At 46.3% G+C, this 27059-nt stretch overlaps 4 protein-coding genes across 6 annotated transcripts; 1 reads left to right on the top strand and 3 right to left on the bottom strand.

The window, feature by feature from the left end:
* Positions 1 to 3305: 3305 nt before the first annotated feature.
* Positions 3306 to 7032, top strand: TSSK4 (testis specific serine kinase 4; the record flags this gene model as incomplete). Of its 2 annotated transcripts, none has more annotated exons than XM_080808542.1 (4): positions 3306 to 5049; positions 5414 to 5628; positions 6008 to 6404; positions 6850 to 7032. In XM_080808542.1, the coding sequence occupies exons 1-4, from the start codon at positions 4825 to 4827 to the stop codon at positions 7030 to 7032; spliced, it is 1020 nt and encodes a 339-aa protein (XP_080664668.1). In that variant the 5' UTR covers positions 3306 to 4824. The 2 variants fall into 2 exon arrangements, with proteins under 2 accessions (XP_080664668.1, XP_080664669.1); XM_080808543.1 differs by having other exon boundaries at positions 6038 to 6404.
* A 1450-nt stretch (positions 7033 to 8482) lies between these two features.
* On the bottom strand, positions 8483 to 12532 carry CHMP4A (charged multivesicular body protein 4A). The gene is made up of 6 exons (XM_080808066.1): positions 12338 to 12532; positions 10585 to 10734; positions 10321 to 10498; positions 9771 to 9885; positions 9227 to 9362; positions 8483 to 8797 (listed from the first exon to the last, which is right to left on the bottom strand). Exons 1-6 carry the CDS (start codon positions 12498 to 12500, stop codon positions 8739 to 8741), a joined length of 801 nt encoding a protein of 266 aa, XP_080664192.1. The 5' UTR covers positions 12501 to 12532; the 3' UTR covers positions 8483 to 8738.
* Positions 12533 to 12893: 361 nt separating this feature from the next.
* On the bottom strand, positions 12894 to 14534 carry LOC308345294 (magnesium-dependent phosphatase 1). 2 transcript variants are annotated; one of them, XM_080807316.1, is made up of 6 exons: positions 14231 to 14534; positions 14060 to 14120; positions 13877 to 13987; positions 13446 to 13553; positions 13269 to 13354; positions 12894 to 13100 (listed from the first exon to the last, which is right to left on the bottom strand). In XM_080807316.1, the coding sequence occupies exons 1-6, from the start codon at positions 14265 to 14267 to the stop codon at positions 13009 to 13011; spliced, it is 495 nt and encodes a 164-aa protein (XP_080663442.1). In that variant the 5' UTR covers positions 14268 to 14534; the 3' UTR covers positions 12894 to 13008. The 2 variants fall into 2 exon arrangements, 1 of the variants encoding a protein (XP_080663442.1); XR_013967050.1 differs by having other exon boundaries at positions 12901 to 13100; positions 13207 to 13354; positions 14231 to 14391.
* Positions 14535 to 15140: 606 nt separating this feature from the next.
* Positions 15141 to 27022, bottom strand: NEDD8 (NEDD8 ubiquitin like modifier). The gene is made up of 4 exons (XM_080807317.1): positions 26892 to 27022; positions 16325 to 16372; positions 16077 to 16159; positions 15141 to 15496 (listed from the first exon to the last, which is right to left on the bottom strand). The coding sequence occupies exons 1-4, from the start codon at positions 26907 to 26909 to the stop codon at positions 15400 to 15402; spliced, it is 246 nt and encodes an 81-aa protein (XP_080663443.1). The 5' UTR covers positions 26910 to 27022; the 3' UTR covers positions 15141 to 15399.
* Positions 27023 to 27059: the final 37 nt, after the last annotated feature.

A 27059-nucleotide genomic window follows, 5' to 3' on the forward strand; every position in this document is an offset into this window, starting at 1 on the left:
GTCACCCCTTTTATCTGGTGAGTTGGGCAGCCTGACAGGGTTATTGTTACTTGCAGGTAAAGAATCTGGGCATACGTTCGACTCTTTGTTTTTGTTCGTATTTATCTGTGTACGTTCGAGCTTAATTTTGTATTGCAGGTTATTCTGGAAAAGCTTACCTTTGCCTGTCTCCGCTACTCCAAGGGCGTCTGCCATTAGGGGAGTTTTGAAGATCAGACCTAGGGGTAGTGACTTCCTTTTGGCTAGCGGGGGGCAACATTTAAGGATGCAGACTTAAGGTTCCCTTTCCCCCGAGGAAAGACGTATCTAGTACAGGGGAAAATCCTAAGTGGCTTCTGACCTGAAAAGTCCTCCATTTACCTTCTTCTGCCCTCTCTGACCCAGCCCTCCTCTCTGCAGGAGGAGGAGGTGAGGTTCTAGGAAGTAGGAGATTGAGGTTTTTTTTAGCTAAATCAGTGAATTTTGTAATTAGAAAAGTAACTTAGAGAAGCCAGAGATCTGGGACTGTTTCTCACTCCCCCATCCCAATCACCAGCCTCCTCAGATCAATGCTGTCAAGCCCCCCTGCTGCTTATTTCCTCAATATCTTCCAAATACTTGCCCTCCATGGCTACCTTGGTTCAGGTCCCACCCTCTCTGACCTAAATTAACACGACAACCACCTTGCTAGTCTCCTGGGCACCTCCCCTCTTGGGTCCATTTTCCACTCTGCTGCTGTAAAGATTCATACATCTACACACTGTCTATACTATTCCCTGCAACAGTGGTTCTCAAATCTTGGTGTGTATCACATTCGGCTAGAAGCTTATAAAAACAAGGAGCTCTGGGTCCACAAAATCAGAAGGTGACTAGGCATCATGATTTTTTAACAGGCCCTGACTTTGACCATTTTGATCAAAATTTGACCATGAGTACACTGGAGAAGCTCCAAAAGGCTTGGTATATGAGGCCTGTCAGACCTGGATCTTTATTACTTCTCCAGGTACATTACCCTTTTGGAACCCTATTCTGGATTCAAATTAGAATCTTGAATGTCATGTTCTCTCAAGCCTGCAAGCCTCATACGATTCCTTCAGCCGACAGCCCAGTCTACCGTTCCCTATTTATGTGCCTGGAGACTCCTCTTGAACAGTGCAAATGCCTCTTCTATAAAGTCTGCCTTTACATCTTCCAGTCTTTGTTTATAGCACTTTATCTCAGTGCACTGTTATTTTACCTATGTGTCTGTCGTCCTTGCTAATTACTAACTACTCCTAGGAAGACTAATTTATCCATCTTGATATCCTCAGGACTTAGCAGTGTTTTTGTATAAAGTAGGCAGCTTAATACATGTTTTCAAATGAACTGGTTTACCCACTGGACATGAGGAGGACAGAGCTGCCACCAAGCCACCTGTCCAGAGGAGCAGATGGGCAGGGCTGGGTGGCGGGGGTGGCTTCCTGACCATGGTGTGCCCTGGACAACTCATCTTGCTAGTGTGAGAATGTAGATCTAGCTTCCAACAAACTTTGGAACTACCCTGCCAGCAGGATCAGCAGGCTGTCCATAAGCAGGAATTTACCAGTAGCCTACCGCATAATCTGTTGTTGGAATTGTTTTTGTAAGACAGTAAATCTCATTCTTCTCCTGTTCTTTCCCTGCGTGCCATGTTCCCACCTTGCTCACACAGTCTTATATCCAGGTAACCCCTCTAGCAAGAGACCACAGTCTCTTGTCCTCTGTCATTCCCTCCAGACTTGTTCTTGTTTCATGGAGAACTGCAATCCCTCCTCTTGTCCCTCTGACCTTTTTCTAGCTTGTCTTTTGAACCCATGTGGCTTAGATTCTGCATTCCATCATTTCAGCCACATTCTTGCCTGTGTTCTTGATGCCTCTCTTCCATTCTTTCATTCCAGCTAGCGGGGGAAACCTTAATCTTGGGTTCATCTGTCAATATTCAAGCACCTATGGGGCACCTGGGTGGCTCAGTCGGTGAAGCATCTACCTTCGGTTCAGGTCATGATCCCAGGGTGCTGGGATTGAGCCCCACATGGGGCTCCCTGCTCAGCCGGGAGCCTGTTTCTTCTGCTCCCTCTCCTGCTCCCCCTGCTTGTGCGTGCTCTGTCAAATAAATAAAATCTTAAAAAAAAAAAATCAAGCACCTATACCCAAGATATTAAAAAAAAATCTTAACACTGTTAAAATCATGTGTCTATAAATTGTGTTTTTAACTTCCGTTGGACCCCCAGTGCTGCCCAGTGATCCTGCTCATTTTCCAGATCAGCTCTCTTCCATTCTCCACAACCCATTCTTCTCAAACCTCTGACTTCATCTCCCTCTTCTTGTCAATTGACCTCCCTTACAGCCCTAGCGGGAGATGCAAGCAGAAAAAACACAATTACAGACATTATGTTAGATGTGGTGACAGAGAAAGTACTCGGGCTCTGGGAGCACCCAGGAAGGAGGAACATCAAGTTTGGGTTTGAGCAGTCAGTAAAAGGTGTCCTTAAAATAGCTCATGAGCTAAGTACTCAAGGAAGAGTAGGGGTTTGCCAGTACAGAGGGAACAATGAAGGGAAAGTAATTGTTTGGCTGGAGCACTGCATGTATTTTAAAAGATAAAACTGGGGGCATCTGGGTGGCTCAGTTGGTTAAGCATCTGCCTTCAGCTCAGGTGGTCCTGGGATCAAGCCCCTCACTGGGCTTTCTGCTCAGCGGGGAGCCTGCTTCTCCCTCTCCCTCTGTCTATAGCTCTGCCTATCTACTATTTCTCTGTCAAATTAAAAAAAAAAAATCTTGGAAAAAAAAGATAAAACTGAAGAGGTAAGCAGGGTCAGATGCTGAAGCCATATAAGAATTTGGACTTGATCCTGAGACTGGGGAAGACATTGAATTGTTTTAAGTGGGAATAAAGTAAGTGTTATGCCTTGGGGTTCAGGGTGGACACTGGCAGGGAACAGAAAGCTTGCTAGAATTGATGGAGGCTTGACCTAAGTGGCAGCCGCTTCAAGAGGCCGGAATGTATTATTAAAGATAATTAGGAGGTAGAAGAGGTGACAGATCAGATGTAGGGGCTGAGGCAGAGGGGAGGGTCTAGGATGACACCTGGGTGTGTAAACTGAAGACGACTGTAGAACTTAACAGAGGGCACCTGGGTGGCTCAGTTGGTTAAGCGACTGCGTTCAGCTCAAGTCATGATCCCCGGCTCCTGAGATCAAGCCCCACGTCGGGCTTCCCCCACTCTGCTGGAAGTCTGATTCTCCCTCTCCCTCTGCCTGCCTCTCCCCCTACTTGTGCTCTTTCTCTCTGTCAAAAAAATTAATACAATCTTAAAAAAAAAACAAAACTTAACAGAAGGAGGCAGTCTAGGCCAAGAACATAAAGAATTCAATTTTGGACATGGTGAGTTTAAGAGACCTGAAAAAGACCTATCCATGTGATGTCCAGTAAGCAACTGGATGCTGGATCTGAAGTCCAGAGGACATCTGGGGTAGATATGAGATTAGGAGCAGTCAGCATTGATTTAATAACTAAAGTGTTGGGAATGGGTGAGATCCTAACAGGAGAACATAAAGCCCAGAGGAAGTAAGGCCTGTGGCAGGATATAATGAAGGGACAAATAGAGAAGATAAGGCTCCAGTGAAGTCTGAGGAATGGCTAGAGGGATAGGAGGAAAAACTACAGAACTTAGGGTCATGGGAAGCAAGATAAGAATGCGTTTCAAGGTTCACAGGTGGAGTCTCTCCCATCCCTTCGATCAGAGATCTCATAACCTTATAACTGTTTTTACTTGTATAAAGGTATGGAGGTGATGCTCTGCAATTTTGGAGCCTAGGCTTAGTTGATTGTGCAATTTCTGATTTTTTTTTTCCCTTTTGAAATTCAGTGCTACTCTGAGGGTTGCTGGAGGGGAAGAGGGCAGGAGGGATGAGGTGGCTGGGTTATGGACATTGGGGAGGGTGTGTGCTATGGTGAGTGCTGTGAATTGTGTAAAACTGATGAATCACAGACCTGTACCCCTGAGACAAATAATACATTACATGGTAATTTTTTTAAAAAAGCAAAAGAAAAGAAAAAGAAATCAGTGCTATTATGTGGAGGAACTCTGGCTAGTCCGGCTGGATGGTGAGACCATATGGGGGCAGAAACAAACCATCCCAGCTAAGATGAGACCACCAGAAGAATCACCCAAATGAGCCCAGCTCAACTTGCCAAAAAAAAAAAAAAGTGGTGGTTACTTTAAGCCAAACAAACAAAAAACACTGTAAGGTTAAGATTCCTTAGAATAGGCTTCTACAACACCTTGTAATTCTCTGTAATATTCTCACACGTTTGTTTCTCATTCTGGATAATAAAGTCTAGGAGAACAGGGTTTCTATTGGTGTTACTGGCGATTTTATCCCAGCACTCAGCATGTGGCCTAGCACACAGCGGATGTTCAATAAACATGCATGTTCAACTAGATCTACTGGGGGTCTCACCAGACTGCAGAAGTTGCCTCCGGGAATATGTTCCACAGTGCACCATTCTCAAGCCTTGTGGCCAGTGGTGGAAAGAAGGTGAATTGTGATGTATGTGGAACATGGGACCCTGGGGAGTTCCGTAACCAGGAGGAGAAAGAAGCAACAGCTAGTGGAGACAAAAAGAACTGCTGCTCCCTTCTTCCCCCTCCATGTTCCTAGTGGAGAGTTGAGCCCAGCATCCCAGACTTGCGTGACTATAGGCAAGCATTCAGAGACTGACTTCATTTTGGTACCCTAGCCCTCAGTGGCTCAAGGTTGGCTTTCTGAGCAAATAATAGGCTTTTAAGTAGCAAAGTTCCCTGCTCTCAGCAAGCCCAACACCATGGGGAAGGGAGACACCTCGGAGGTAGCACCACCCACCTCAGCCTACCGCTCTGTCATGGAGGACTATGGTTATGAGGTGGGCAAGGTCATTGGCAATGGCTCCTATGGGACGGTGTATGAGGCTTACTACACAAAGCAGAAGGTCATGGTGGCTGTCAAGATCATCTCAAAGAAGAAGGCCTCTGAGGACTATCTTAACAAGTTCCTGCCCCGTGAGATACAGGTTGGAAAGGGGGCCGGAAAAGGGAACTGATACTGAGCTGCTTAAGACTTCTCAGAGGGCTATGGTTAGGAAGGGGAGGAGACAAAACACCACCCCCCCCACATCCCAATCAGGGCTGAATGTCTTCCTAAGCAGATGGAAAATGATTTGATGGAAATTCAACCTCTTTCCACCCACCCACTCACCTCCAGCCCCTCACAAAGTAAAAGTCCAAAGCATAGGGTTTGCCCACAGACCATGCAGGCCTCTGGAGCTTAATCAACTCTTGCAAAGTTCTAAGTTCGTTAGAACAGCAGGAGGAGGGCTGGGAGCACAGCCAGGGTTCTCCCTTCCCAGGTCTGATGGGTCCCTCTTCCGGGGCCAGGTAATGAAGGTCCTGCGGCACAAGTACCTCATCAACTTCTACCAGGCCATCGAAACCACATCCCGAGTGTACATCATTCTGGAGCTGGCTCAGGGCGGGGACGTCCTGGAGTGGATCCAGCGCTACGGGGCTTGCTCCGAGCCCCTTGCTGGCAAGTGGTTCTCCCAGATGACCCTAGGCATCGCCTATCTGCACAGCAAGGGCATCGTGCACCGGTGAGGGTGCTGCCACCAGGCTGGGGCCCATGGGCTCTCCAAGGGGTTTCATGCATGTTTCCCATTTTCTGCCCTCTTTTCTCCTCCCTTGACCTTCCTCAGTTATCTAGGCCCCTTCATCCCCTCTATCTTAATTCTCTGCTCAAGAACGTTTCTGTAGCGCCCACTGTGAGCATGGCACCGTGAACTACAATGACGAGCCCCCTGTGGTCCTCAGGTACCATCCTCTCTCACCTTTGGGCTCTGCTCACGACTCCATGGCTCCTCCTCTCTACCCTGTGTCCACCTAATGGCACCTCTCTCCACTTTGCCTTTTCCATCTCTAGCCTCTGACCCCTGGCCCTTCAGCTCCCGGTCTAATACTAAGCCCTCTCCCCAGCCTGACCCCCAGCCTTTCTGCTGCTGGTAGGGACTTAAAGTTGGAGAACCTGTTGCTGGACAAGCGGGAGAATGTGAAGATATCGGACTTTGGCTTCGCCAAGATGGTGCCTTCTAACCAGACAGTGCACAGTAGCCCTTCTTACCGCCAAATGAACTGCTTTACAAACCACCTCAGCCAGACCTACTGTGGCAGCTTTGCTTATGCGTGCCCAGAGATCTTGCTGGGCCTGCCCTACAACCCTTTCCTGTCTGACACCTGGAGCATGGGTGTCATCCTCTACACTCTAGTGGTTGCCCGGCTGCCCTTTGATGACACCAATCTCAAGAAGCTGCTGAAAGAGACTCAAAAGGAGGTCACTTTTCCATCTAACTACTCCATCTCCCAGGAGTGCAAGGTGCTGGCTCCCCCAGGAGGGCTGAGGCCTCAGGGATGACCCACAGGGAGGGAAGACCCATCCCAGGCCTTCCCACCCTGGGGGAGGCTCTTCCCCACCAGATCCACCTCATACTTTAACCCCTGCCCTAGAGGAGTTGACCAGGAGGGAGCTAAAAGGGACACCCCTGGGCTCCACACCTTACATGACAGTCCTAAGCAGGTTTTAGCCTCTGTCTCTTTAGGCCAGAAGGGGATTATGCAAGTTTTCCCCCAAGGTACCCTTCCATTCCCTCTCCTCCAGGGAGTTAAATACCTGGCTCTTCTGGATAAAATCAGGACCACACTCCCTTTCACCAGAGTGGTGTGATGGGCTCTCCTGCTTCTCTCTTAGGTCCAACTGCTCACTGCCCGTGTGGCACAATGGGGGGCGAGCTCAGCCAAGACCTCTCTTTCCCCTGCCCTAGAACCTGGTCCTCCAGACGCTACGCCAAGCCACCAAACGGGCCACCATCCTGGACATCATCAAGGATCCTTGGGTGCTCAAGTTCCAGCCTGAGCAACCCACCCATGAGATCAGGCTGCTTGAGGCCATGTGCCAACCCCCCAGCACCACTAATCGGCACCAATCCTTGGAAATCAATACCTAAAAGTGGTTGAAGGAAGGGGTTGAGAGAGGAGCAAAGCAGGAGGGTCTGGGGCTAAAAATCTTTTATACCAAAAATAAATCTGATTTAGTTTCAGCAGCTGGGGTCAAAGACACTCTTTCTTCAGGGGAACATTAGCAGGGAACACTTACTGAGGGTAGGAGGTGGATTTTTTTCTTTCTTTCTTTTTTTTTAAGATTGTATTTATTTATTTGACAGATCACAAGTAGGCAGAGAGGCAGGCAGAGAGAGAGGGAGAAGCAGACTCGCCGCTGAGCAAAGAGCCTGGTGCAGGGCTCAATCCCAGGACCCTGAGATCACGACCTGAGCCGAAGGCAGAGGCTTAACCCACTGAGCCACTCAGGTGCCCCAAGAGGTGGATTTCTAACCAGAGTCTATAACCAGTCATCTTGGTATCTGTTAAATCAACAGGGTAATTCACAATGTAGCTCATACGTGGCTCATGGGGGAGAGGGTGCTGGGATGAACACCCACTTTTGGGAAGCTTCATTATTCTGGCCAAGTAGATGCTCATTATTTTACATCTCTGTGCATTCTAAATGATCAAGCAGTGGGACAGAGCCCCGGGTTGCTCTTTGGTTATGGCTCTGCCTCTGTATACAGTCCAAAGGGATGGCATTATTTGTTCTCTTTGAAATGGGTATCAAGATAGATGAGATATCCTGGTTCCTTCTCCCTTCTCCCGATGCCACTTTAACCACTACTGGAACAATCCCAGTGCATCACGGCCCCTCGTCTACTGCTCTTAGAAACAGAAATGACAAGGGCACCTGAGTGGTGCAGTTGGTCGAGCATCCCATGCTTGGTTTCTCCTTGGGTCATGATCTCGGGGTTGTGGGATTGAGCCCTGCATCAGGCTCTGCGCTCAGCAGGGATTCAGCTTGGGGTTCTCTCTCTCCTCCTCCCTCTGCCCCTCCTGCTTGTGTACACATGCTCTCTCAAAATAAATAAATCAATCTTAAACAACAACAACAAAAAGACACCAAAATGGCAGTTCAAACCAAGCCTACTAATCATGGATTGTGAATAAAGGAAAGCTACTTGCTTCTTTAACCCTGTATTCTCCCTCCCTGACCTTGAAAATGGACTTTGCAAAAGGAAAATGAGTAGTAAATCATGGGGCTGTCTTGGCAGAGGCATGACTAGGGGTAAGCAATGGCAGAAGACTCAGACAGCTCTGCATAGTTCTAAGATAAATAATCCCTGTGCTTAACCTCAGCAGTAAGCAAGCACCTCTAGGACAGACTAACTTGAAAGATAACAGCACCTACCTAGAACATAGGAGGTCAAGATATCATCAACTCCTATTTGTTCCCTGTTCTAATACTTCGTTACTCCCTTCATTACTCCCATTGTGATTCACTGCTTGACACAAGGCTCCAAAGGCCAGGGAAGAGTTTCAGGTGTAGACGAGGCAGTGTAAGCACTGTGGTTCCATTGGCCCGATTTTATTGCGAACAAGGGCACCGTAAGTGCAATCACAGAAAAGGGAGCCCGGGGGCTCCTCTCTCACCATGGTCCTTTTTCAGAGTTTAGCCAGGGAGGGGAGGGCGACAACCCCTTTTCACAAGGTCACACTATCATCCTCAGCAGGACCTCCCCAAAAGGCTTTGTTCCTTTAGCTTAGCACTTGGCACTTAAGGAAAAGGGACCAATAAGGCAGCACTGGGAAAACAAGCCCATACTCATCAGGATACCCACTCAGCCAACTGCTTTAGGGCTTCTTCATCTTCATCTGCTTCAGGAGCTTTGGGGACAAGGACACCCAGAAAAAAAAGAAGTGTTAGGGCCATAGCAACTCCCAACAATCCCCTGCTAGAATGCTGAGTCTGCTGAATTTTGTCTCCCCAGCAAAGAACCTAAATGTATGGTCCTTCTGCTTGGTGAGCTGCTGCTAATTCCCTGAGCACCCCCGTACTAATTAGGAGAATGTGCTGCTCTCTCCCAGTACCTGCAGCCCTATACCAGGGTACCCAGCTTGCCAAGTGAGGCTCAAGCAGGACTTTAGTCTTCATTCCTGCTCAGTCAGATGCCCTTATGCAGTCAACAACCTGTGCAACTGTAGCAGCAGTCCTCTCTGCCTGGTTCCTTTGAAGCAGTATATAAGAGGAATAATCTTTCCCCATATCTGTCCCACCTCCTCAAGTCCTTAAGACAACAGAATAGCCCTGAGTACCTGGCCCTGCAGGCAGATGTGTAGAGGGTACACTGGGCAGTTCGATGGGGGGTTCTTCCTCCTTGTCACCCACAGTTAATAAGTCCCGGGACAATTCCTCCTGCTCCAGCTCCTCTAGCTCCTCCAACAGTTCATCCTGGATACGGAACAACAAAACTGTTCAACCTAAAGAAATGAGGGGGGCTTGGGTAGTACAGTTGGTTAAGCATGTGACTCTTGGTTTCACCTCGGGTTGTCTTCTCAGGGCCCTGATCTCAGGGTTGTGAGATCGAGCCCCATGTCAGGCTCCGAGCTCAGCACTGAGTCTACTTAGGACTCTCTCTCCCACTCCCTCTACCCCACCCCTCCCGCAATCTCATGCTTTCTCTAATTAAAAAAAAAAAAAAAAAAAAAAAAGATGAAGAAAGGGAACTCGTACTTCCAAAAACATACCACTTCTGGAGTCCCTCTCCTCCCGCAAACTTGCCCCATGATTCTCTCGGGCCTTCCTTCTGGCTGGTCTCTTGCTTTCTCCCATATTTCCTGACCCCTCACTCCCAATCACCTCATCCACAACATCTCCAAAGCCCACAGGCCGAGAAATGGCATCTGAGATCTGCTGGGCCACCTCCTGTTGTTCTGTGATGTCAGCCATCAATTCATCCACCTTGTCAATGTCCCTGAGAACAAGATATACAGCCAAGAAATCAGGCAACAACCCTCCTAACGCTCCTGTCTTGCCTGAATGAAGACCCCTGCCCTGCCACCTCCTGTGGCCTGAGGCTGATAAATCCATGGCCATCAGGTAGAAGAGATCCCTGGGAAATTGTACGGAGGCAAGGCTGGCCTGAGGATTGGCAAGAAGCCACAGTGGGGAGAACAGGCTGCACTCCCTTCTCTGAAGGGTCTTCAAAACTTAGAAAAATCATCTTTCCTCCCTATAATGATTTAGCCAGCAAAGAGACCTTACAAGAAGCAAGGAGACTGACAAAGATCTCGCTGTCATAGGCATCTGTACTGTAAATTCCCATTCTGAGAGGTCTTAAGATTCAAAGTACAATACAAGCTACTTTCCCCAGTGCCTGGGCCCCCTGCTGCCCTCCCCCCGTACCCACATGTCCTGGTAGGCCTTCTTCATGCCTTGGGCAGCGAGCTCCATGGTACGAACCACTTCTGCATTGGTAGTGGCATTTTCAATGGCCTCACGCTGAAACTCCAGGGTGGATAATGTCCCATCGGTTTGTGCCAGCTGTTGTTCCAATCTTTTCTTCCTCCGCAAAGCCTGTAGGGCAGCTGATGTGGCACACATCCTGAACATCAGAGCCAGAAGCCCTTGATTCCCACCTGGGCCCGCCCTGTTGGCCCCTCTCCCCCATTACCTCTCTTGTTCTTGATCCCATGCTTCTTGGCCATCTGTAGCTCCTGTTGAATCCTCTGCTCCAGAAACTCCTGTTTCTTGATCAGTATCTTCTCTGTGTCCTTCAGTTTCTGTATTGCCTCTTCGGGGGTTGGCCCCTTCTCTTTCTTCCCTGGAGTCCCAACCAAGCCGACCCATATTGTGTGAAGGGAAAAAATCAGCCACCAGTCACCAAGTGCAGAGTGTGTGCTAGGCACTCGAAGGCGGTCCTGTCAGTCCCTAAATGATTCTCTACAGTGAATGTACTATCTTCAGTTTACATATACGAAAAGAGGCATAAAGACGTTAAAATAGTTTTGTTTGTTTAAAATCACAACTACTGGGGCGCCTGGATGGCTCAGTGGGTTAAAGCCTCTGCCTTCAGCTCAGGTCATGATCCCAGGGTCCTGGGATTGAGCCCCCATCAGGCTCTCTGCTCAGCAGGGGGCCTGCTTCCTCCTCTCTCTCTGCCTGCCTCTCTGCCTACTTGTGCTGTCTGTCAAATAAATCAATAAAATCTTTAAAAAAAATAAAATAAAATCACAACTACTAAAAATGGAGGAGGAATCGAAATGTGGCTTCCGAATCCAATATTCGCTGGCTATTCCAAGCTGCCTTTCAAGTCATTTCCAGGCCTTGTTGTTGTTGTTGTTAAATAAGAAACTTTCTTTTTTGGAGCCGGTTTAGGTTTACACTGTAAGGTAGAGTTCCCACCCACTCCCTGCCCTCACACCGGCACAGCTGTCCCATTATCACATCCCCGCCAGAGTTTGGTCACTTTTTATAATCACTGTTCCACTTGCTGTCCTAGGAGATGCCCAAGGTCCTGATTCCACAGGATCAAACTGAATGAAGTACAGGGGCTAGAGAAAAAAAAAAAGTCTGGTCTCAATTTTCCCCTCCATCTTCTGCACTTCTAAGAGTTATTATAAAAAAAGAAGAGAAAGAAAAAAAAAAAAAAAAGATGGCCCTTGCCTATTTAAAATCCTTCCAGACTCTATTGCCTACAGGATAAAATCCAAAACTTTAATGGGACATACAAGGCCATTCTTGATCTGGCCTTTGTTTACCTCTCCATCCTCACTTCCTTCTACTTTCCTCTTTTTATCGGGAGCTGCGCGAGCGCGCGCACACGCGCACACACACACACCCACGGCAGCCAGAACTCCTTTTCCCTAAACACACCATACTCCGTCCTGCCTGTTTCGCACACAGTGCCATCTTCATGGAGTCCCTCAATTCTCCACCTGGCATACCTCTCGCCTTCTGGATCACAACCCCCGCGCTGCTTCTGTGCTTCCCCGGATAGTGGGAACATCTCCGTCACGGAGTAGCTACACCACACTGTGTATGTCCATTTCTGCTTGTCTTCCCCCACCACGTAGGAGCTTTAAGTACGCAATCTTTCTTCACCACCTCAGATCCCCTCGGTCAGCATAAAGGAAGCACCAGTGTTTTGGAAAGGGCTGGATGACGACAGGCGGAAACTCATCGCCCCAGCCTAAAAGGCGGGGACCCCCCCCCCCCGCTCACGCCTGGGGCCGGCCCCCCTCTCTTCTCTCCGGGGTGGGGGAAGGAGGCAGCCGGAGCCTGGCTCCCGGACAAGGCGGAGACTCCTGGCACGTGTGGAGGCCTCGCTGGGCAGCGGATGGAGTTTTCCGGACAGCCCCGAGCCCCCGCATTCCCCGCAACCCCCTTGGCCAGAACCTTCCGCCTACCAGCCCGCCCGCACTCACCCCTCCCGAAAAGTCGGCTGAGACCACTCATCGCCACCCTCGCCTCTCCCGCCTCCGCCCCACGGCGTCCTGCGACTTCCGCCTTTGCTCGGGGAGGGTGCCGCCTCAGCGCTCCGAGGCCGGCCTGGGCCAATCGCTCCTTGGGGCATCCCGGCGACATCATCAGCTGGAGCCGACGAGGCCCCTTCCACCACGTGACCCGAGCCGCCTGCGGCGCTCCTCCCCACAACCCTTTAGCGCCACTTAAAGCCGCCGCTTCGCTTGGGACTATTAAAAAGGCCGCCGCACCCCCACCCCAAAATACAGTATTTGTTTTCCTGGGAGTGTGCAGGGTCGTGCACCCCACTGCTTGGCGACAGTGGAAGAGTTCTCCGGGCCCTTGACAGCGCTCAGCAAGCGGGGTGCGGATGGCGCGAGCACAAGGCGGGCACAGTCGGGGGCGCCATAGATTTCTCCGGCCCAACCTGATGAAGTCTAACGCCACGCCCTCCGCTCTTGGCCCCTCGGGATGGCCGAGGCCGGCCACACCGCTAGGCAAACAGAAATAAGCCGGAAGATCTCTTCTGTCACACACAAACATACTTTAATAATTTACAAATACACCTGGAAATGCCTTCCCGATTTCCTTTCCGTTTTATGCCTCCAATGAGGCTCAGCCACAGGACTGGACCTCAGGGTCCAGCCTGGGCCTTTGCAAATGTCTCTAGTCCTTCAGTTAGGGTTTGAAGACTCATTCCATTCTGGACAAGAATGCAGGTAACTCCTAGGAAGAAAAGAAGCCACATTTCATCAAGCCTGTTTTTCCTCTCATTTTTTTTGGATGTCACCCAAATACTGTCACGCAAACTACCCATCCCACACACACCTACCTAACCCCTCATAGGAACCCTTTCTCCTCGTTCCCCAAATGGCTAATCTCACTACTCAGTACCCAGTTTGCTGACGTCTATGATATTCCGCTTCTCATCATCAAAAAAGATCATCTGAGAGAAAACCACTCCAGTCTTCTGCTGCAACCTGTGCAAGGAGGGACAGGGTAGGACCCCGCTGGCTTCTTAGCTCCTTCAGCCTCTCTGGGCTCCCTCTTGCTACCCTCATCTCCACCTACCTTTCAAAGTGGGTGACCTTGCTGCCTGGATAGATTTCCCGATGAACAAAGTATCTGTCAAGGTCAAAGAGCTCCAGAAGCTGCTTGGCCCCTTCGATCTCCCCGGTCCTGCAGGAAGGTGTCATAGATGGGATCCGGGGGACCAGAGCGGCAAGCCAAGTTATATTTAACCAGGGGGAAGTCAACTTGCTATTTTTCCAGGACAGGTAGGCATCCTAGGTCCTCATTCAACTCCCTAGCCTTCCCGTCTGACACAGGCGACGCCGAGCCAATGTTTATTAAAAGCACGGGAGAGGGTACAATTACAAAGCTATGCAAATGAATGCAAATCCGCACCTCCGAAGGTTTTCTAGCCCAGGGGTGCCGCGAGCCGTCTCCCGCCTGCGTCCCTCAGCGTGAGACCGGCAGCGTTTTCTCTTCGCTCTCCTTACCGTGAAGCGACCGCCACGGGCACGCCAAGGTCCTGCAACCGTCGCAGGACGTCGGGCACCTCTGGGTACAGTCGGACGGCCTGGTCCCGCCGATCCCGGACGGCCCCGTCGCTGCGGGGCGAGAGCGCGCTCAGCTGCGGCCCGGGGCCCAGCCCGGCGCCGGCCTCCCCAGCGCCGCCTCACCTGCTCCTGTGGAACGGGGGGTCTACGTGCGTGTCCACCCAGAACGGCCAGAGCGTGTAATCTGCGGGAGGACGCACGGAGAGCTCAGGCTCCGAGCGCGCGGGCCTCGGGGGCCGCCGCTGGGGTTTGGAAGAGAGCGGCCTGCGAACCTCCCCCGTCCCGTCCCCTCACCCAGATCGAAGACCGCCAGCTTCGGGAGCCGCTCCATGGCGGGCGCCGGCAGGCTGCGCGCCCCGAGGCGAGGCGAGCCTTTCTTCTCCGCGGCTCAAAGAGCCGTCCCGCCTGCCTTACAGAAACCGGGACCACAGCGTCGCCGCGCCGGGCCCTGGCTGTCGGCTGGAGACTGCGCAAGAGCGCCTTCTGATGGTGCGGGGGGAGGACTGCAGTAAGGTGCCCACGCTACAGCCGGGGTGGGGGCACCGCGGCGGTCCGGCCGCTTCAAGGCACCTTCTTCCCTTGCTGCTCGGCTCCGCCCAGCCTGGCCGGAGTCGGCTAAACTAGAGAAGCCAGAGAAGGGAGCCCTTTAGTCTGGCACCTCTCTCTCATTTTATTTTATCAGTTGAGACGTAAGTGACCCATAGCTTGTCACTCCTCACACAACTTTTCTCCAAATCTGCCTCTCTCTGTAAATACAGAACCCAGAGCCCGGTGCAGCATTTTAGCCACAATGTAGTGTCAGTAAAGCCCTTAAGGTCTTAATCAAACCAGGCCCAAACGTCCGGCAGGGCTACAATGGCAGAGAATTCACTGTCCTGGTTTCTGCCACCCACATCGGTAGTATAGTGGTTAGAGTGTAACAACCACTTTGGGGGGAGGGACTGATTTGCCACTGGAGGCCAATTTAAAGCTACCAGCATGAAATCACTTATGGGGTTGGGGAGAGATGCCAATTATTAGATCTCCTGAGCTGGTAAGAACTGGCTACACACCACCCAGAGTAGACTTTCCTAGAGTCTCATAATCCCCCACCCCAAAGGCACATTCCCTCCCATTGCCCTACTTCTTCAGAGGTATAAATGAGTGTGTACTGGGCCCATTTCAATTTCAGTCACATTTGTGCAATACAAGAAAGATTCCAGGAGGTCAGGAAATATTTTATTGACAACTAGGGACATGGCCATAAGAGAGGGAAGCACACAGGACTGCAAACTAAAACCCAATAGCCAGCAAGGGCCCTTTGGGCCAGGAACCCTGAATCCTGGGGTCCTCACAGTCTCCCACCAAACAAGACTGGGCATCCAGGAGAAGGGGCAGTGGCTCTGGTGTCCCACAGAGTGAGAGGATATATGATGTCTCATTTTGAGAGACAGGGTAAGGAGGTAAAATGGAGGGAGGGTCCATCACTGCCTAAGACCACCTCCTCCTCTCAGAGCCAACACCAGATGGAGGACTGAACCACCTAGGATCTTGTAATCAGCTGCTGTCTTCTCATCATTCCTGCAGGAAAAGAAGGCCAAAAAAAAAAAAAAAAAAAAAAAGGAGGCCTTAGAAATACCATCTAGAACAGGATTCATACACTGGGTTTCTTGAGTCTTTTTCCTGATCTATGAGCTCAGATGAGAAAAAAATTACATCTTTATTTTTACTAACCCTTAACCGAAATTTGATTATTTTGATTGCTTTATTTAATTTTGAACACAAGCAAAAAACCCAAAGTGGTATTAGTGACATGTGTAACTGGTTAACAAAAGAAACTGGATATTTTCATACCATATTACAACTGTTTGCAAGTATTTTGAAAATAGGTCAAAATTAATGGTAATTAAACCCATTAGATCTTAACATATTAATAAGCCACATCTATTATACCACAAATGTTTTTAGTATTTTGAGAACTGTATCTCAATATAGTTTCTTTTGTAAATCTATGTATTTTATGTCTGCAAAAATCTTATTCTGAGAAGGAATTCACAGGCTTCACCAAATCACCAAAGGATCTGAGGCTCCTCCTCCAGTATTTGCTCCCTCAACCTCACGTAAGATTGTCACACCTCGTGAGTATCCATGTCAAACTCACATCTGTTTTCCGCTGTAGATGAGCCGCTGCTGCTGTGGGGGGATTCCCTCTTTCTCCTCCACACGCTCCTTGATTCGCTCCACCTTTAAGGGTACAAGTAGTCAGGGACTGCTAAGGGGTAGAACCATGGAAGCGGAAAGAACAAGAGCTATGCAGATAGCATGAAAGCAAAAAGGACTAAGTTCATCAGCATATCCAAACGAATGTGCATGTAGGGAGACAGGCATGAAGTACTGGCCATACATTACCTTGTCTGTAGGTTCAATGTCAATTTCAATCTCCTTTCCGGTCAGCGTCTGAAACAGGCAAGGGTTTCATGAGTCCTGCAGCCTAATATACAATTTGTCTTCTAGGTATAGTTCCCTGTCCGGGTCTCTGGGGATCTACAACTTTCAAGAGCAGCTCATTCTCAACAAAGCTGCTTTGAAGAATCAGAAGGCTTTGACCCAAACCTATATTTATCAAATACTTTAAGGCTGTAGACAGCTTTGATAGGGCAAGATACTATGAGCCACTTGATTCTCTTAATCCTACAGGTTATATTACCCCCCGTTCTTCCTACCCTACCCCATTAGAAACCATGAGAATAGTGTCATTCCTTTGGATGAGACCGCAATAGAGACGTCCTAAGGAAAGCATGCCTTTCAATCAGGATGCCCTGGTTTCCTGTATCAAAGCTAGAAATTAACATTCATATAATTCAAAGAATTCTCAAGGACACCAGAGACCACCTCTGACCAGCTTTAAAAAAAAAAAAAAAAAGATTTTATTTATTTGAGAGAGCAAGTACGCACAATCAGGGAGTGGGGCAGAGAGAGGGACAAGTAGACTCCCCGTTGAGTGGGGAACCCGATGTAGAGCTTGATCCCAGGACCCTGAGATCATGACTTGAGCCTAAGTCAGACACTTAACTGACTAAGCCACCCAGGCTCCCCCAGCTTCTTAAGTAACACTAAAATTCAACATTCTATTCTCCTCTTTCTCCAGACTTCTACCTAAGTACTAAAGTGCAGCTCTAGTCTTCTTGACTTCTTCCATAGGCTAAGGGCTGCTGATAATACATACAATTATTACACTGATTGTACATTTACAAATGTTGTGCTTCATCTAATCTAATCTCCCACTCATCCTTGCTCTTAAAGCTCTATCTGCATCAGTCTACAGTAATCCAGACCACAAACAGACCAAGCACAATCTGACTTAAGGGCATTTCTTTGAGTCTCCTGGTTCCCTTCTTGCCATACACTTCCCTACTCTTTCCCAAATGTTCAAGGACTCTTCAAAATTGATGACAGGTCCCCAGTGCACTTTAATACCTCTTGCTAGTTACTTAAGTGTTAAACTCTCTAATTTACACTCCATCCTCCTAAAAAGCAGAAATTCATCTTCCTAATCTAAGCACAAAGCACAGTTTGACATATAAGCAGTCAATGAGTATTTTTGAAAGGGCCAAATACACCAATGAGTATGTCCTGATCATAGCCAGCATTTAACGAACACTTTCCGACAGTCAGAAACTTCACTAAGCATCAATACATTTAATCCTTGTAAGTATTCTTGAGATATATACTATTACTATCACCATTTTATAGAAGAGGAAAATGGGGCTTGGATAGGTTAAAAAGCATGCTGATGAAGTCAAAGGGAGAGTGTGGACCCAAACACAGACTCTCTGACCCCAGACCCTGAGCCTCTAAAAAGAAAAGCTCTATATTCAGTACTGCCTGATTCTCAATGGTCTAGTATTGGGACCTGATGTATGCTCCTGTGATAGGTTCACAAAATAACATGGTTTCTACTTACGGGATTCACATACCCAACATGATGACAGTACTTAGGATCTAATTTCTCAACCATGAGAATCAATTCAGTACTAAGAATTTTTTTTTTGAAGACTTTATTTATTTATTTGTCAGAGAGAGAGAGAGCACAGGCAGACAGAGTGGCAAGGAGAGGCAGAGGGAGAAGCAGGCTCCCTGCAAGGAGCCTGATGTGGGACTCTAACCCAGGATGCCGGGATCATGACCCAAGCCAAAGGCAGCCACTTAACTGACTGAGCCACCCAGGTGTCCCACTAAGAATATTTTTTAAAAATGCAAGAGTAATAAGAGACTCTTAATGTCACAAAACAAACTGAGGGTGGCCGGGGGGAGGGGGGTTGAGAGAGGGTGGATGGGTTATGGACATTGGGGAGGGTGTGTGCTATGGTGAGTGCTGTGAAATGTGTAAGCCTGACGATTGACAGACCTGTACCCCTGGGGCTAATAATACATTAAATGTTTATAAAAAAATAAAAAATTTTTTTTTAAATGTAAGAGTAACTCCTTTAGATTTACCTGTTTGGGCGCAAAAGAATAAATTACAACAGTGCTTCTCAAGATTCTACCCTAATCCAAGCTGGTGTGTGTGAAAATTTATGGTAAAATGGGAAAAATAATGACAACAGTAAGATTTTTATAAAGCTAAGAAATATATTCAGGGGTGCCTGGGTGGCTCAGTCGGTTAAACTTCTGACTCCTGATTTCAGCTCAGGTCGTGCTCTCAGGGTCATGAGGTCGAGGCCCGAGTCAGGCTCTGCACTCAGCTGTCTGCTTGAAATTCTTTCTCCCTAAAACAAATAATTAAAACCTTTTAAAAATTTGGGACGCCTGGGTGGCTCAGTTGGTTAAGCCGCTGCCTTCGGCTCAGGTCATGGTCCTGGGGTCCTGGGATTGAGTCCCGCATTGGGCTCCACGTTCGGTGGGGAGACTGCTTCCTCCTCTCTCTCTGCCTGCCTCTCTGCCTGCTTGTGTGTACTCTCTCTCTGACAAATAAATAAAATCTTTAAAAAGAAAAAAAACAAAAAAACAAAAATGGGCACCTGGGTGGCTCAGTGGGTTAAGCCGCTGCCTTCAGCTCAGGTCATGATCTCAGGGTCCTGGGATCGAGTCCTGCATCGGGCTCTCTGCTCAGCAGGGAGCCTGCTTCCCTCTCTCTCTCTCTGCCTGCCTCTCTGTCTACTTGTGATCTCTCTCTGTCAAATAAATAAATAAAATCTTAAAAAAAAAAGAAAAAAAAAACTTTTAAAAATTAATAAAAATGTTTTTATTTAATTATTTACTTGTTCATTTTTTAAGATTTTGTTTATTTATTTGGCAGAGAGAAAGAAAGCAAAGCAGGAACAGAAGCAGTGGGAGTGGGAGAGGGAGAAGCAGGCTTCCCGCCAAGCAGGGAGCCCAACATGGGGCTCGATCCCAGGACCCTGGGATCATGACCTGAGCTGAAGGCAGACGCTTATCGACTGAGCCACCCAGGCGCCCAAAATAAAATTTTTTTTAAAATGTCCTTTTATGAAATAATAGAAACAATATATGGTGGGGTTTTTTTAAGCCCTTTCCTAACAAAATGAAAAGTTTGCAATTCTGTGTCATCCATAAATTATTTCACTTTATTGCTCTTAATACTTTTTTTTTTTCTTTTTTTTTTTTGGACAGACGGAGATCACAAGTAGGCAGAGAGGCAGGCAGAGAGAGGAGGAAGCAGGCTCCCTGCTGAGCAGAGAGCCCGATGCGGGGCTCGATCCCAGAACCCCGAGAGCATGACCTGAGCCGAAGGCAGAGGCTTTAACCCACTGAGCCACCCAGGTGCCCCCGCTCTTAATACTTTAAATGCAAAGATTCTCCAAGCAGATACTCTATTTCTAGATGAACTAGAAAGAAGGAAAAACTTGAAACTTGAGTACATATCCTAAGAGGAATATGAATACTAAACAGCACAGTTTTACTATAAAACACTAGGAAGAGCCTAACACCTATTAATAAGAAAACTATTAAATTATGGTTACATCCACAGGATGATATATTTATTACACAGTAGTTTATACACTAACATGGAAAGATCTAAAGAATGTACAATTAGGTATCATTTTCCATATGAAGATACGCACACACGCACACACACACACACACACACACAGAAGGACTAACAGTAATTATCTTTGAGAAGAGTAGGACTGACTGAGGGGAGGGTTTATTAAGGGGAACTCTCTCTTTATCTGCACTATTAAAATTTCTAGTAAAAATATACTCCATCACATAAATACTAATAAACAAATATCCATTCTGATTTAGAAAAGATTTTAAAGAGTAAAAAGGACACTAAGAGGGGCTCCTCGGTGGCTCAGGTAGTTAAATGTCTGCCTTGGCTCAGGTCCCAGGGTCCTGGGATCGAGCTCCGCTTCCATTGGGCTCCCTGCTCAGCGGGGAGTCTGCTGCTGCTTCTCCCTCTGCCCCTCCTCCTGCTCATGATCTCTCTCTCTCTCAAATAAATAAAATCTTCAAACAAAACAAAACAAAACAAAACCCTAAGATAACTGTTCTCCCAAGGGTAAGATGCTTGGACATAATGACATTAAAAAAAAAATAGTGATTTGTAAAATTTAAAACTCTAGAACTGTAGAAGTCTATGAATATATCCAGAGAACAATCTGCCAAAGTGGTGTCCCAGTAACAACACTTCTGGGAAGATAATCATGACTATGTAAAAAAATATCTATGACAATGGTCATTACAGTCTTTTGGTACTGAAAAATTACAAACAATCTAAATATCAAAAAACTGAGGGTTAAATTATGCCACAAACACAAAGGAAAAACTACAGTCCTCAAATAATGTGTGGAATAAGGGTACAATTCCAGTTTCATTTAAAAAAAAAAAAAACCACACACAAAACACATACATGTATTATTTATAGGCTTTCAAAAAAGTTTGGAAGGATATATTCATGAATGTTTTTATCTTGAGTTGTGAAATTATGGATGCTTTTAATTATATCATTTGTGCATTTCTGTATTTTTCATTTTTTTTAATACCATGGATACACTGTAATGAGAAAAACATTATTTTTAAAACAATGTTCTTGATGGGAGTATAAGGAAATGATTCTGTAAAGCAGCACTGGTCCAACAGAGATATAAACATAATGCAAACCACATACACAATTTTAAATATCCCGGCAATCACATTTTTTAAAGGTGAAATGAATCTTAATATTCTTAAACCCAATATGTTAAAATATTATCAATTCAATGTATAATCAATATAAAAAGTAATATACTTTACATTCTTTTGTTCTAACTAAATGTTCAAAGTCCTGTTTCATACTTACAACACATCTCAATTCAGATGGTAAATTTTCATCTGAAATACTTGATCTGTACTTAAATTTTATAATTTACAGTTAAAAAAGTAGATTTACATACCTAACTTGTTCCAAGCATACTTAAAAGTTTTCCACTGACTGAATAAAGTCTCAGGCTTGGGGCACCTGGGTGGCTCAGTGGGTTAAAGCCTCTGCCTTCGGCTCAGGTCATGATCCCGGGGTCCTGGGATCGAGCCCCGCATCGGGCTCTCTGCTCAGCAGGGAGCCTGCTTGCCTTCCTCTCTCTCTGCCTGCCTCTCTGCCTACTTGTGGTCTCTGTCTGTCAAATAAATAAATAAAATCTTTTAAATAAATAAATAAATAAATAAATAAAGTCTCAGGCTTTATATTTAAGATAAGTAAAATTAGGGCTGCCTAGGTGGCTCAGTCATTGGGCATCTGCCTCTGGCTTGGGTCATGATCCCAGGGTCCTGGGATCAAGCCCCACATCGGGATCCCTGCTCCCACTCCCCCTGCTTGTGTTCCCTCTCTGACTGTGTCTCTGTCAAATAAATATATAAAATCTTAAAAACACACACACACACACATATATATATATATATACACACACACAAACATAAAATTAAATACAAATAACATAGGTAGCGGTTAACTTCTAATTTCTCAGTCTCACTAGCCACATGTCAAGTGCTCAAAAAGCCCATGTGGCTAATAGTTACTGTTCAAGCATTCCAGCTAATATATGAAGCAACGATAAAACTAGATACCCCTGTTTTGTAGCCTCCAATGAAATAACAGATCGAGGCAATGAATAACATAGAAAGCAAAACAAGCTGACAGAATTACATGCCATACCATCACCTATGTATTATTTTCACAAAAACACATACAAAAGACTACTCAAGCCTCTAGATCTTACTACCAATCGACAGGAAATACTGAGGAAAGGGGAATATATTAAAAGTCAATATGGGGAGGAGCTCCTGGGTGGCTCAGTCCATTGAGCATCTGATTCCCCATTTCGGCTCAGGTCTGGTTCTCCAGGTCATGAGATTGAGCCCAACACAGGCTCCCTGCTTAGCAGGGAGTCTGCCTGGGATTGCTCTCTTTCCCTCTGCCATTCCCACCACTCGCAAGTGCTCTAAAATAAATAAATAAATACCTTTTGAAAACCCAAAAACAAAAAAGTCAACATGGGGAAAAAGTCAGCAAATTCCAAACCGGGAGACTGCATCGCACAAACAACCTACTTTATTCAACACGAAGCGGGGGGAAAAGGGGGAATTATAGATTTTTTAAAGACACTTAGAATCCCTATCAACCAACTTCAACATATAGCTCTTAGCTGGACTCACGTTTGTACAAAACAAATGAGAGGATGGGATACATTTGATGATAGTGAGAAATCAGTTAATTTTTTAGGTATGATAATTATACTTACATTAGAAAAATAAGAGCCTTTTTTTACAGATAAATACTGAAATACATACAAATAACATATGCTATCCTATTTGGGATTTGCTTCTTAAGACATCAGGTAAGGAGAGTTGGCGAATATAATTAAGATTGGCCATGAGAAAAAAAAAAAAAAAAGACTGGCCATGAGATGATAGGGTTTGAAGCTGGATATAAGGTGCATTATATCCTTCCCTCCCCTGCTAAATATGTTTGAAAGTGTCCATAATTAAAATTCAAAGTGAACAATTTTTTTTAAAGACTTTATTTATTTATTTGACAGACAGAGATCACAAGTAGGCAGAGAGGCAGGCAGGGAGAGAGAGAGGAGGAAGCAGGCTCCCTGCCGAGCAGAGAGCCCGATGCAGGACTCGATCCCAGGACCCTGAGATCATGACCTGAGCCGAAGGCAGAGGCTTAACCCACTGAGCCACCCAGGTGCCCCTCAAAGTGAACAATTTTAAAAGATATTCTTGATACTGTGTTTCTTCCCCCAAATCTGGTCATTGTGACCTGGGAATACATTCAGTGCTGTTTAGCAAGTCAATGATGAACCTAAGCTGAACATACTGCTTTAGCCACCAGAAGGATATAAAAGAAACTAAGTGTTCCAGCCCTTGTAAAAAATCTTTTTCAACTGGAGATTTTTAACCAAGGAACAATGAGACATACAATTAATAGAACAATCCAGTATAAAGAAAATGCCATATGGAATATTACTATCCAAAAACAAGGTATGATGACAAAGTGCTATGGTGGGTGAGAATCACATCAATTTAAACTTGAATGAAATTAACATTTCACACCCAGTATAATAGCTAAAATAAAAATGATGGACATAACTACAAGTTAGCTAGGGTACAGAGCAGCTGGAATGCTTATTCATTGCAAGTGGGAATGTAAAATGGCACAACCTCTTACAGAACTGTTTGGCAGTTTCTTTTAAACTTACATATGTTTACCACATGACCCAGTAATTCCATTAATAGGTATTTATTGAAAGGAAATAAAAATCTATGTCTACAAAAAGACTTGTATAGGACGCCTGGGTGCCTCAGTTGGTTAAGTGTCTGCCTTTGGCTCAGGTCATGATCTCAGGGTCCTGGGATCGAGCCCACGCTGGGCTCCCTGCTCAGCGAGGAGCCTGCTTCTCTCTCTACCTCTGCCACTCTCTCTCTCAAATAAATAAAATCTTAAAAATAAAAAAAAAAAGATTTCTATAACAATGTTCAAAGAAGACTTCTTTAAAATAGCCAGAAACTGGGAACAACCCAAACGTCCATCAACAGGAGAATGAATCAACAAATTGTGATATAGTCATCCAACGTAATCGTACACAGTAATAAGGAACTACACAGACGACAATAAACACAATTCTGTGTGAAAGAAGCCAGACACAAAATTATATATTCTGTAACTCCATTTATATGAAATTTGAAAACAAGCAAAACTAACCTATGGAATTTTTACAGGATAAGGGTGAAAATGTTCTAGATCTTGATGCTGGATGTGGGGTCAGGGAGTACTGTGATGAAAAAAAAATTTAAAGAACACTATGTACACTATGATTTTTTGTATGCCATGTCTCAAGCTTAGACTCTTCAAGCTTAGACTCTAAATGTTAGGGGGGTACACGGTAGGAAAACCTGGTTGGAGGTATTATAGAGAAATAAAGATATCAGTGAATGAGACCCTACACCAGAGAAAGGGTAATGGGAATGGAAAGGAAATCAAGCAAAAAAGAAGTTATCAAAGGAAAAATCAGGTTCAAAAGCAAACAATGACTCTAAAGAACTGGGTTCCAGATACCAGGTAGATTGATGGGATCAATATATGAGATGAATACTGGGAAGATGGCCTAACGCAGAAAATGATGTATTTAATTTTAGAAAGACAGAGATGAGGCATCAAAAGAAAATTTAAATCAGGAGGGATTTTGTTGTACAGGACTGCAGAAAGAGATATGGAAAAAGTCAGCTACATGGAGATTACAGCTGAAGAATTCACAAACAAACCCTGATAATAGAACCTATCACTTGTATAGTAACGGAAGAGCTAACTAATGGCTTTCCCATGTAGTTAGCATGATAAAACAATGCAGCCTACAAAAGAGGGAAAGATGAAGGACATAGAAACCTGTATGCGGAGGCACAAAGAAAATTGTTTCAGGAAAGGAGACTGACAAATTTAGAGAAATACCAAACGAAAACGGATTCAAAGAGACAAAATCTAGAACCTTGCTAGTCAGTGTAGTCCCCAGACAAGCAGCATAAGCATCACCTAGGGGCATGTTAGAAATACAGAATCTCAGGTCTTATCCCAGACTCACGGAATTAGAATCTACACAACAAGATCCCCAGGTGATTCTTATGCACTTTCAAATTGAGAAGCCCAACCACAACACAGTATTTTTAAATTTATTTTTATTTATTTTTTTAAGATTTTATTATTTATTTGACAGAGAGAGACAGTGAGAGAGGGAACACGAGCAAGGGGAGTGGGAGAGGGAGAAGCAGGCTTCCCGCCGACCAGGGAGCCTGATGCGGGGCTCGATCCAAGCACCTTGGGATTACCACCCAAGCGGAAGGCAGTCACTTAACAACTGAGCCACCCAGGCACCCCCACACAGTATTTTTTTTAACTGCAGGTCTCAACCCATCAGTGGGTTATGAAATCGACTTAGAACAGAACTAGAAATACCAGAGCATATCACACATGGTAAGTTTTCATTTTTATGGGACACGAGATAAAATTTTTTTAGCGTAGCGTGAGGGTTTTTTTGTTGTTGTTTGTTTTTTTAAGTTCACAAAACCCAGCACACCCGGATGGCTCAGTCAGTTAAGTATCTGTCTTTGGGTTAGGCCATGATGTCAGGGTCCCGGGATGGAGCCCCAAGTCTGTCACCTTGCTCCACAAGAAGTCTGCTTCTCCCTCTGCCCCTACCCCTGCTTGTGCTTGTGCTCTCTCTCTCAAGTAAAATCTTTTTTCAAAACAATAAGTTTACAAAATCCTGAACACAAGTACAGTAAAAACCTTTTTTTTTTGACTAAGAGGATGTGAGAATCCATATCCAAAAGCATTCTAGTGTTTCTCAGATTTTGACAGTGATTCACACCAAGAAATACATATGTACTAATAACACATACATGTGTTTAATACGTATAAAGTGAAAACAAAAATTTCGTGAAACAATACCCTGATATTTCTATTTTCTTTCTTTTGATGTTGCTTGTGACCCATTCAATTGATTTTACATTAGTGACTCTTTTAGTCACTACTCAAAAGTTTGAAGACCCATGATTTTTAACAAGCTCTTTGGTCTCAAACCTCAGCTAGGAAGTGGTTTGGAAAGACTGAAGAGGTTAAGAATGGCTGTTAAGCATGGTAAACACACTGATGAAATAATAGCAGACTTACTCAGCAGTAAAAAGGCCAAACGGATGTTGCACTGCGTCAATTTTTAGTCTGTCTCCCTGTCCGAAGGTAGGAAAGAAGCAACAGCAGATAGGACTAATGAGGGTTGGGAACTGGTGAAGAACCACGGGAGAGATGGGAGGTGAAGGAAACGCTGCTAGTACCAAGAACCAGGGCACGGATAACTAACCTGCCTCAGCTAAGGAAGTGAGGCTGGTCCAGGCGGCCCGGCTCAGAAAGGCAGGTGCTAACTGAACATACTCCCAGCTTTCTTTCCTGAAGGCCGGCTGAGATACCGCACATTGGCGACAACCAGCAAAGGCTTACAGTCTAGCTCCTGAGAGGCCCCCGGTTCCCCAGGCTAACGTTTTTGTGCTGCGCTTGCTTGGAAGCAGCTGCATTAGGGGCTGGGAGAAGCACGTAAGGAGGGTAATGCAGAATGGAGATTACAGCTTATTCCAAGAATCCGAGAAAGGGAGCCAAGCTGCTGCTTGGCCTTCTCTATGACCGCGGGGGTTAGAGTACACCGAGACCCCGAGCAAAGGCGACCTCCTTCTGGGTCATGGCACAGTCCTGGCAGAGAGAGCAAGACCCGCAGAAGCCCCGGGATCGTCAGGCCGGGCCAGTCCCCAGCCCTCAAAGCCCCCTTGGGGGCCCCCTACTTCCCATCACGCCTCGCGCGGAGCCTGAGACTGTCAGCACCCTCCAGGCTCGGGAAAGGCGTGGTTTTCCTTCCCCGCTTCTCCCGCAAGGCACAGCGGCCAGCCCAGTACCACAGAGTCTCGGCAAGGCTGGAGGTGCTCCCACCTTCACTTTAATTAGCATCTTCTTCTCAGTGTGGAGCTGCACACAGATACTTTGCTGCTGCTATCGTTGCGGTCGCCGCTGCCGCTCCCCAGCAATCCGCTTGCGGGAGTCACTTCTGCTTCCGGGTCACTGCCTGGCTCCACCCCCTCCTCCCCCTCCCCTTTCCAC

This window comes from Martes martes (genome assembly GCF_963455335.1).
Source record: "Martes martes genome assembly, chromosome: 7".
Lineage (NCBI taxonomy): Eukaryota > Metazoa > Chordata > Mammalia > Carnivora > Mustelidae > Martes > Martes martes.